This window comes from Micromesistius poutassou (genome assembly GCF_964030765.1).
Source record: "Micromesistius poutassou genome assembly, chromosome: 20".
NCBI classification, from domain to species: Eukaryota; Metazoa; Chordata; class Actinopteri; order Gadiformes; family Gadidae; genus Micromesistius; species Micromesistius poutassou.
The window spans coordinates 3675311-3687013 of NC_140290.1; the positions used below are offsets into that span (position 1 = coordinate 3675311).

General features: G+C 54.4%; 1 protein-coding gene across 1 annotated transcript in view; it reads left to right on the forward strand.

Moving 5' to 3' along the window:
* Nucleotides 1-11249, forward strand: part of LOC311365283 (retinoic acid receptor beta-like) — a gene marked incomplete at both ends in the record, with an annotated part of 45232 nt that extends 33983 nt beyond the window's left edge. The window contains 5 exon segments of the mRNA XM_084484802.1: nt 4272-4476; nt 8245-8403; nt 8865-9051; nt 10656-10791; nt 11235-11249. Of these exon segments, the coding sequence (XP_084340928.1) occupies nt 4272-4476; nt 8245-8403; nt 8865-9051; nt 10656-10791; nt 11235-11249 (702 nt within the window).
* Nucleotides 11250-11703: the final 454 nt, after the last annotated feature.

Sequence of the window (11703 nt, forward strand, 5' to 3'; positions counted from 1 at the left end):
ATGTAATATTATTGATCTTTGTATAATTTATTATGATTATTTACTATTAAATAAAGTTTATATCTATCTATCTATCTATCTATCTATCTATCTATCTATCTCTCTCTCCCTCTCACTCCCTCCCTCTCTCTCTCTGTGTCTCTCTCTCACTCCCTCTCTCTCTCCCTCTCTCTCCTTCCCTCCCTCCCTCCCTCCCTCCCTCCCTCCCTCTCTCCATCTATCTCTCGCTCACTAGCCCTCTCTCTCCCTCTCTCTCTCTCTCTCTCTCTCTCTCTCTCTCTCTCTCTCTCTCTCTCGCTCTGCGCTGCATGACTCATACTGGTGGGCACCCCCCACTGTGCAGTGCAGAGGTAGTTATGTCACACACCATCCCAGCATTCATTGCAGGGATCTGCGCCGTTTCAGCAGGGTTGGTTCAAACGGGGCCCCTGGTGTGGGGGGCCATCTTACACAACAATGGCAGGTAGCTATCCTCAAAGACACGTATGCATCTCTGTGCAATGCCACACTCCACCCAGGTGACTTTCACTGGGCTCCTCCAGACAAGGACACAGGGTGGTGATGTTGAAGCCGGTTTACTGTAAGTTTGTAGTTAATGATCCATGGCCTGATGCTCCCTGTTGCCATGCAGGAGATTGCTCTGAGTGTGTGTGGTGATGGCTGGTCTAACCCGTGCACACTGAGACCTCAATGTGCAACAGGTGTGCAGCCCCACCCAGCCCCAGAGTCCATTCAGACCCGGCCAGGTGAGGCTGCTTCGACCAGCCTTCATCAACACACACTCTCACAACTTGTCTACCTTACTTACTATCTGCAGTTTGCAAGTGATGTTGGATGATGATTTGCTGGATCATGGGTTTGTCAACAAGACAACGATTTAAATCAGCCTATCTTCTGTAGTGAGCTACGGGGATCTCGGTGACTCCATTGTTCCAGGGCAGGCCAGGAACAAAGCAACCATTAATCACCACTAATGCTTCCCATTGACCCACGCCCACACACCGACCGTGGCCGAGCCAAGCCTGCAACACCTGAGGGCCAGGCGTCTCGCCCCCCGCCGCCCTGACCCCGCTGCCCAGAAGAGGCCAGGATGAGACGGGGCAGTCTCCTCCTGACTGGAAGACGCTCTGCTCGTCTGTTCTTGGGTTAACCTGATGGAACCAACGCTGTCTAGACGAGCCAAGGAGATTGAACCTGTAGAGCCCTTAATCCAAGGTCCAGTCTCAAGGGGCTTCACAGACCCCCACCCTGAGCACTCTGAAGGGCTTCAAGCAAAAACACAGCTCATAAACACGGAGCGCATCGATCCTTCCTTTCAGGATGCTCAGGAGTGCATCAGCATTCACATTAGCATTAGTGTGCAGCTTCAAACAAGCAAAATATAGTACATTCAGTTATCAACTGGAAAATGAGTAATGAGTTCAAAGTGTGTGCTGTATGTGAGCTAGTGTGGTTGTGGGTCCACGGTCTTCATTCCTAGGCAGCTGTGGAGTGTTGCTGGTGTTGATCTCCAGGTAACGTCCGGTCACTGAACCTCCTCCCCTCGCTGAACATCCTCCCCTTCTCTCTGAGTATCGACATCATGGCTGTACGGCTGCTGCTCTGCACACTGCTTGTGGAAAAATAATAACTATAAGAATAATAACACCTTGCTGAGTTTCTCGCCCCTTTCCGCAAAAAAGATTTCTGATTTGCCGTCTGGGCTGAGCCCCACTGAGCTCTGGGAACGTCCAGCGATAAAAGAGAAACTGAGGCGGAAACGACTTTGTCTGCAAAGGACTTCTTCAGTCAAGGCCAGCCAGGAAGAATGGACTTCTTTTGAAGTGTGCTGTCGGAGGGACCCATTCCTCACTCTAGGGGAAGATGGCCCTTTGTCTGCCATCTTCTCTGGCCGGCTCCTGAGTTCTGTGCTTGACTCATGGGCACTAGAAGTGATCAAATGCCAAAACACACACACACACAAATACACAGACATACACACACACACACACTCACACACACAAAGAACCAGACATACACACAGATGTAAAGAAAAACCTCACTTATGCAAACCTGAGCGTTCTTTCATTTCAAGTGAGGTTGAAAAGGCTTCTCACATGTTGAACTGAGATCCTTTCTGAGGGTCTCTGACTCCAGCGCTGATGCAAACCAGAGGACACCTGGTCTCTGACTCTGGTATAAACCAGAGGACACCTGGTCTCTGACTCTGGTATAAACCAGAGGACACCTGGTCTCTGACTCTGATGTAAACCAGAGGACACCTGGTCTCTGACTCTGATGTAAACCAGAGGACACCTGGTCTCTGACTCTGGTATAAACCAGAGGACACCTGGTCTCTGACTGATGTAAACCAGAGGACACCTGGTCTCTGACTCTCTGGTATAAACCAGAAGACACCTGGTCTCTGACTCTGATGTAAACCAGAGGACACCTGGTCTCTGACTCTGATGTAAACCAGAGGACACCTGGTCTCTGACTCTGATGTAAACCAGAGGACACCTGGTCTCTGACTGATGTAAACCAGAGGACACCTGGTCTCTGACTCTCTGGTATAAACCAGAGGACACCTGGTCTCTGACTCTGATGTAAACCAGAGGACACCTGGTCTCTGACTCTGATGTAAACCAGAGGACACCTGGTCTCTGATTCCCGCTCCTGAACCAGCAGTCCTTCCACACATCGCTGAGAACCGTAATCATGACTTAGTATCAAATGAAAGCAAGTGCTTTTAGAGTGCTATAAACGTGTTGCGTGTGACTGTGTTGTTGTTTTGTACATTTGTGAGAATACCAAATGGTGGTTGGCCCGTCTTTATTGTGTGTGTGTTAGTGTATGAGTATGCGGGGTGTAGGTGTGTGTGTATGTATGTCTAGGTGTGTGCGTATGTGTGTCTCTGTGTGTGTGTGTGTGTGTGTGTGTGTGTGTGCGTATGAGTGTCTAGGTGTGTGTGTGTGTCTGTGTGCGGGTGTGTGTATGTGTGTCTGTGTTGTGGCAACCCAGCCCGTGACAATCAATGTGACGCAGAGCACCTGAGGCCCAGGGGAGAGCAGACATAAAAAGCTCCAAGGTGCATTCAGGGCTCTCTCTCTCTCGCTTGGGTGCAAGGAGAGTCCAGCCGTTGTGGCTGTGGGGGTTCCACCCTATTATCTTTTTGTTCTTTTAAGAAAGATACTTTATGTTTGATTAAAAGTGGGTTTGTGGCTGAACAACCAAGAGAATCGTGTGCTGATTGGAGTAAGGTGGTTCACTCCCCGAGCCGGGTTGCCACAGTGTGTGGGTGTGTGTGTGTGTCTACGCTGCCCAGCCCCGGCCAGCCGGTGTGAGATCTCCGCCAGCAGCCATGTTTTATTCCGTTTCATGTTATGCACGCCTGCCACTCACTGTCAGAGCCCGCCCCCTCACACAGCTTCAAAGGCCCATAGCGCGCGTGTCTGCACGCCTCATCTCTTCATTAAAGGACACGCACACACGGTCGCACACACACACACCTTCACACACACTCACACAGACACACCTCCATACACACTCACTGTCACACACACGTACTGTCACACACACACATTCACACAACCACACATTCACACAGACTCACTCACACACACCTTTATACCGACTCACACACACACACACACACACACACACACACACAGTCGCACGCACACCCTCCCCCCCCCCCACCCCCTCAGAACAGTGTGTGAGACGGGAGTGTGTTTTCCTCTATTCGTCACAGGAAGGTCACCGCTTTTGTTACTCTCCTTGTGGAGTTTGAAAACTAGTTTGAAAACCCTTCAGAATGTCCTCCCACATCCTGTCTACCCCCCCCCCCCCCCCACGTCCTCTCTCCAGTCCCGGACCTGTCTAACCCTCCCCCCCCCCCACGTCCTCTCTCCAGTCCCGGACCTGTCTAACCCTCCCCCCCCCCACGTCCTCTCTCCAGTCCCGGACCTGTCTAACCCTCTCCCCCTCTCTCTCTCTCCAGTCCCGGACCTGTCTAACCCTCCCCCCCCACGTCCTCTCTCCAGTCCCGGACCTGTCTAACCCTCCCCCCCCCACGTCCTCTCTCCAGTCCCGGACCTGTCTAACCCTCCCCCCCCCACGTCCTCTCTCCAGTCCTGGACCTGTCTAACCCTCCCCCCCCCACGTCCTCTCTCCAGTCCCGGACCTGTCTAACCCTCTCCCCCTCTCTCTCTCTCCAGTCCCGGACCTGTCTAACCCTCTCCCCCTCTCTCTCTCTCCAGTCCCGGACCTGTCTAACCCTCTCCCCCCTCTAGATCCTGAGGATCTGCACGCGCTACACCCCGGACCAGGACACCATGACCTTCTCCGACGGCCTGACGCTGAACCGGACCCAGATGCACAACGCGGGCTTCGGCCCGCTCACAGACCTGGTGTTCACCTTCGCCGGCCAGCTGCTGCCCATCGAGATGGACGACACTGAGACGGGCCTGCTCAGCGCCATCTGCCTCATCTCCGGGGGTGAGCAGGGGGGCGGGGGCCTTTGTAGTTGGGGGGGGGGGGGGGGGAGGTGGCGAGGAGGAAACCCACACACAGTGTTGGAGCGTCTGAAGGGTGGAGACGGAGGAGCAGACGATGCCCTCCACCTTCTGGAACAAACCGGAGGTATACGATGCCGCACGTCTGGTTTGATGATCTGGGGGCGGTTTGATCGCGTGAAGATTCTCACGCTTGGATGCATTTTAACAGTAGAAAGTATCAGAAGTAATCCTTGAACCGTGTTGATGAGAAGAACAGTTCAGCCTGAAGTCCACAGCAGCCTCCGCTGCTACAGCAGGTTGGAGAGCAGCAGCTGGACCACAAACCCAGCCCCCATAAACCCAGCCCCCATCATCACCACCCAGCCCCCCTCACCACCACCCAGCCCCCATCACCACCACCCAGCCCCCATCATCAACACCCAGCCCCCCTCACCACCACCCAGCGCCCCTAAACCCAGCCCCCATCATCACCACCCAGCCCCCCTCACCACCACCCAGCCCCCATCACCACCACCCAGCCCCCATCATCACCACCCAGCGCCCCTCACCACCACCCAGCCCCCATCATCAACACCCAGCCCCCCTCACCACCACCCAGCCCCCATCACCACCACCCAGCCCCCATCATCAACACCCACCCCCCCTCACCACCACCCAGCCCCCCTCACCACCACCCAGCCCCCATCATCACCACCCAGCCCTCCTCACCACCACCCATCACCACCCAGCGCCCCTAAACCCAGCCCCCCTCACCACCACCCAGCCCCCCTCTCCACCACCCAGCCCCCCTCATCATCACCCAGCCCCCCTCTCCACCACCCAGCCCCCCTCACCACCACCCAGCGCCCCTCACCACCCAGCCCTCCTCATCACCACCCAGCGCCCCTAAACCCAGCCCCCCCCACCACCACCCAGCCCCCATCACCACCACCCAGCCCCCCCCACCACCACCCAGCCCCCCTCATCATCACCCAGCGCCCCTCATCATCACCACCCAGCCCCCCTCACCACCACCACCCATCACCCCTAAACCCAGCACCCCCCCCACCACCCAGCCCCCATCACCACCACCCAGCGCCCCTAAACCCAGCCCCCCTCACCACCACCCAGCGCCCCTAAACCCAGCCCCCCCCACCACCACCCAGCCCCCATTATCATCACCCAACACCCCTCACCACCACCCAGCCCCCCTAAACCCAGCCCCCATCACCACCACCCAGCCCCCCTCATCATCACCCAGCCCCCCTAAACCCAGCCCCCCTCACCACCACCCAGCCCCCCTAAACCCAGCCCCCCTCACCACCACCCAGCCCCCCTAAACCCAGCCCCCATCACCACCACCCAGCCCCCCTCATCACCACCCAGTGTCCCTCACCACCACCCAGCCCCCCTCATCACCACCACCCAGCCCCCCTCATCACCACCCAGTGTCCCTCACCACCACCCATCATCATCACCCAGCCCCCATCACCACCACCCAGCCCCCCTCATCACCACCCAGTGTCCCTCACCACCACCCATCATCATCACCCAGTCCCCCTCACCACCACCCAGCCCCCCTCATCATCACCACCCAGCCCCCCTCATCACCACCCAGTGTCCCTCACCACCACCCATCATCATCACCCAGTCCCCCTCACCACCACCCAGCCCCCCTCATCATCACCACCCAGCCCCCCTCATCATCCCCACCACACCCAGCGCCCATCATCACCACCAAACCCACTTTACCACTATTGACCCATGCTCACCTGATGAGCTCCCCTTTAACATCGTGCTGTTAAAAGGTTTGTTTGGAGGTGAGGTTTCTTCCTGCACCAGAGACGGGGGGTCAGGATGAGGTCTCAGACTGAGAGGTATGAGGGTGTTTACACCCAGAGTTTTAGGCTTCACAGTCAGAGCGTCCGCGGTAGCTTTCTCCAGAGAGAGAATTACAGATGAATGGAGGGAGAGACAGATGGACTGCGTTTGCCAAGGTTACCTGAGGAATGAGCAACTTTCTCCAACACTTTCCTCTAAAGCCACTTGCAGGTCGGACAGTGGATCAGTTTCTCAGTTCTGGGTCCGGCTGGTTTGTAGAGAACGGGTCTGTGAGGGCGTCAGAGTGTCAGCGTCAACAAAGATGGAAACTCAATCAATGGAGAGAGTTAGTATCTCCAGTCCTACCGTCTCTCCCCATGCCTCACCATCACCAAACACGCTCCTTACATCCCGCTGGTCAATGGGGATGAGGACTTTCCATCCTGCTACACCACACTTCAGCTCTTACCCTCCAGTGTGGCAAAATACCCCCCCCCCCCCCTCTCTCTCTCTCTCTCTCTCTCCATCTCTCGCTCTCTCTCTCTCTCTGTCTCTCTCTCACACCCCATCTCTCTCTCCATCTCTCTCTACATCTCTCTCCCTCTCTCCCTCCCTCTCTCTCTCACTCCCTCCCTCTCTCTCTCTGTGTCTCTCTCTCACTCCCTCTCTCTCTCCTTCCCTCCCTCCCTCCCTCCCTCCCTCCCTCTCTCCATCTATCTCTCTCCCTCTCGCTCACTAGCCCTCTCTCTCTCTCTCTCTCTCTCTCTCTCTCTCTCTCTCTCTCTCTCTCTCTCTCCCTCTCCATTTCCCTTTCATTCTCTGCGAGCGTGTCATCATGATTCGTCAGACATGTGTGTGTCATCGTTGCTCGTGGTTACTGCCTCCTGTGTGAACCTTTCCCTGGAGCAGCAGAAACCATTACAGGCGGTTGCGTAATCCAGAGAGAGACTCTGCCACTACTCCTTAACCTTGGTGATAAGTTGGTGAGGTACCAGCATCCACCATCAAATGTCCTCTTCTCTTAGTGCTGTTGCTCGTGCACACACTGCCCCCTGGTGGTGCCTAGTGGTGTTGTGCACACACTGCCCCCTGGTGGTGCCTAGTGGTGTTGTGCACACACTTCCCCTTGGTGGTGCCTAGGGGTGAAGTGCACACAACAGTTATAACAGTTAAAATCATGAATCTGATATTTTTGCTTTGTTTTGACATAAATAACTCGTCTGAATCTGGCTCAGACAGATATTGTCTGAGCCAGATTGACAGATATCGGGGCCTATTGACAGATATCTGGGCCTATCCCTATAATAAAATGGACTGTTTCATCTGCATCCATCTGTCACCCAGCGCCCTACAGCTGGTTGGTCATTTATACATAGTGCAATGGTCCCCAGACTGAGCCTTATGGTTCACCCAGTCTGCATCTTGGTGGGACCCGATGGTGTGATGCTAACCAGCCAGTTGAAGGATTGTAAGCTCAGGAGCACCTCGTGGTTTAAAGGTTCAAACGCCTCATAAAGGTCCTGGAACATCTAGACAACACTTGCTGTTTCAGTTGACGCACTTTGGTACTTTCGTCAGGACTTTGAACTGCATCAAACTGATTAGGGTGAATTGGTTCCTTGCTTTCCAGGTAGTCAACCACTTATCTCCCTTTTGTCGTGATCTTTGAGCTCACAGGTAGCATAGAACCTGGTGGATAGTTGTCTTCTTGGTTTGGTGGTCCGGGTCCCGGCCTGGTCTGGTCCCGGTCTGATCCACTCCTGGTCCTGGTCCTGGTCCTGGTCTTGGTCCTGCTCCTGGTCCAGACCAGGACAGTGGATGGGTCTGAACTGCTACAGGAAGCAGATGAAACAGCAGATGTGTTGTTGACTGCCGCTGCATGAGGTTCTGGAGGGAGAGCATTGTGTCTCTACTCTCTCTCTGAACTCTGGCTCCTCGTGTTCCTCAGACCGCCAGGACCTGGAGGAGCCGTCCAAGGTGGACCAGCTGCAGGAGCCGCTGCTGGAGGCCCTGAAGATCTACGTGAGGAAGCGGCGGCCCAGCAAACCACACATGTTCCCCAAGACCCTGATGAAGATCACCGACCTGCGCAGCATCAGCGCTAAAGGTACGCTGGGCAGGGTTCTGCTCCTGGGAGAGGGAGAGGGAGAGAGAGAGAGAGGGAGAGGGAGAGAGAGGGAGAGAGAGAGGGAGGGAGAGAGAGGGAGAGGGAGAGACAGTGTTTTCCCACACTGTGAGAGCTGAAGTGTGGTTGAGCAGGATGGCCATTCAGGTCAAGGGATGTGGAATGACATCGATACGATGGAGATGGACAGGCAGTCTGACAGTCTGTTATATTAACTTCATATACCATTATCATGGTCCTAAAATGCAAATTAATGTTTAATTATTAACGATAAACTATTCATGCCACCTCAGGGATAAACAATGAGGGACACCTCTGTGGAAAGAGTCTGTGAGTGTGTGACTATCCTCTGACCCCCGACCCATGACCCCTGACCTCCACCCTGACCCCCGACCCCTGACCTCCACCCCCAACCTCCACCCTGACCTCCACCCTCTCCCCAGGCGCTGAGCGGGTCATCTCCCTGAAGATGGAGATCCCGGGCTCCATGCCGCCGCTCATCCAGGAGATGCTGGAGAACTCGGAGGGCCAGGACAGCAGCAGCAGCAGCAGCAGCAGCAGCGGGGGCAGCGGCAGCAGCAGCGGGGGCAGCACTGGTGGAGGAGGAGGAGGAGACGGGGGCGACGCCGGGTCAGAGGCGGGGTCACCGCCGGAGGCAGATAGCTCCGACACCACCACCACCACCACCAGGACCACCTCCACCAGGACCACCTCCACCTCCACCAGCAGCAGCAACAAGAGCAGCCCCAAGAAGGAGGAGGAGGAGGAGGTGGGGGAGGTGGGGGAGGGGGACAGCAGCAGGGGGGGCCCCCGCTCCCATGACGACGTTTCAGACATTGAGGGTGGTGGCAGGGGCCCGGAGTGACGGAGGGAGGGCTCCTGTACGGAGGGGTCTGGAAGAGGGGTGGGGGGACATCTGACCCTAACATGGAGACACAGGATGAGACTGGATGGATCAAGATGTACCCAGAGACACGTGGACCCCCCCCCCCCTGAGAGCCCTTACTGAACCTTTATTCCTCCACCTCCCCCCTCCCCCTCCTTCCTCTTTCTACGGACCCCCTCCCCACTTTCTTTGGTGGGACCACTTTGACTGACAGTTCCTAACCTGGTGGTTGCGTCTCTGGTCCCGGGACACACACACACACACACACACACACACACACACACACACACACACACACACACACACACACACACACAGACACACACACACACACACACACACACACACACACACACTCTCTCTCCTCAGGTCTCCTGTGTAAATTCTTACCTGCATGATGGGATTTTAAAAAGTGGGTTTGTTTTTCTCTCTGGGTCTCTCTCTCTCTCTCTCTCTCTCTCTCTCTCTCTCTCTCTCTCTCTCTCTCTCTCTCTCTCTCTCGATCCTATTGGTTGGGATTTGGCTGACATTGTATATTCCATGGTATGGTCAGGTCTGTTTCTATGACAACATTTTGTGGTGCTTTTTTCATTGTCTTAATATTATCTTTAAGGTGATACATGGAGATTTAAAGTGGGGCTCCTTGTAACGCCTCCTAAAAAAACCTTATCTAGAATGTTATTGCATATATAGACGTTACAGAAGTCTAATATTTTATATTTTCTCCTATATTTAAATGGTTTGTTTTATTTCTTTCATGGTAAATGTCTGAACGAGTCCCGGATCTCTTCAGAAGCTGAGGAATCTGTTCAGTGCGTCGATCTCGGAGGAGCGAGGTCTGCAGAGACACGCTCGTCATCACGTCTCACCGTAGCGCTTCATGTTGCACCTCATACCGTCTGAAGGACGACATCACAGGCCCACGAGGTTGATGACATCTTCAAGCGATTTCCTCCGGTGTGTCTGCTCCTGTCTGGGAGTTCTGAGGGAGCCCACTGCAGTCGAAGCAACGCTCTGAACTAAAGAAATGAACGAAAAAAGAAAAGCTTGAAATTGGGTACAAATGGGCGTGCTCTTGTCTTCAGGCGAGGAGTTCTGCCCGCGAGGTGGAGAGTTCTTATTAAAGTTCTGTATGGCTCGTACAAATAGAATGCAACCGGCCTCCATCTTATGAGAAGAAGCAGAGAAGGAGGACAGCATCCCCACCGCTGGCTCCTGCTCCTGCTTGCTCCTCGTGTCAACGGACCCCCCACACGTCACCGGAAACCGATTGGACTTTAGGAACAGCTCTTGCAATAAGCCGTGTTTCACCTCGCTGGTGTTTCACCGCTGATCATTCCTGTGTTAGCGGTCAGGACAGAGCTGCCCTGAACCAAGTGTCTTTATTTAATACAGGGGCCGTCGCCATCCTCACAAAGAAAGCCGTTCGCCGGTCCACCTCTCAGCCAATCACAGCGGCGGCTGAGGTCGTGGAAACGCAGAAGGTGAAACACACACTCGAGATTAAGAAGGATGTCGTTTGGCCTTTAGGGAAACACTTTGTACGTCACAGTGATGCTAAAGGAGATTGTGGAGCGGTCGTCTTCATCATGCAGTGAACCAGAGAGCCGCTCCTCTGCTCTCTGGTTCTTTACTTTGTTTTGGTTCACACCCCCCCCCCCCCCCCCCGGGTCAGGGTGACCGGGTATCGTGGGCGGGGCCATCTCACTAAGCACTTAAAGGCTCTGAGCCTATCCTAGAGTAGAGGTCGCAGGTCGAGGATTTGAGGTATTGATATGGCAAACGATTATGGCATAGGCGTAGAAATTAACTGGGCTATCAACGAGTACGCAAACATGAATTAAACCTGATGGTTTATTACCGTCACTGGTCGAAAAGGGATTTATGTGTCGCTTGGCTCCTATTGGCGGAATGTCCTCTCCTACAGCCAGTGGGCCACTAGGAAAGAAAGATCTACTAGGTCAGCCAATCAGACGGCTTCACAGTTTCTGAGGTCCCATCGGGTTCCCATGGAAACAAGAGGTCTGGCCAGACAATGTGAGGCTCAGAGTATCAGTTATTTATCATTCTCATTCTCATGCTCAGTCTAGTTTACATCCTCATACTAAACCATATCATAAGGGAAAGCCGCTTCAGGGGTTAGTTTAGTTGTTCTATTTTGGGACCACGTTTGAATGTGAATTGTGTCATGATGTTCTTTAGGAATCATATGCAGTGTTAAAGATATACTTTGTTCTTTGTTTTTGCGCGATGGCTTTGCATCTGTCCAGGACCCAGAGCCCCTCTTATCCCTGGTTCTCCTGGATCTCATCTCTCCTGGTGAGAGGTGCTAGGGAACCAAGGACCCCTGGGGGTCCATGAGGAACCCCTGGGGTCCACAGTGTTTGGGTGGAGAA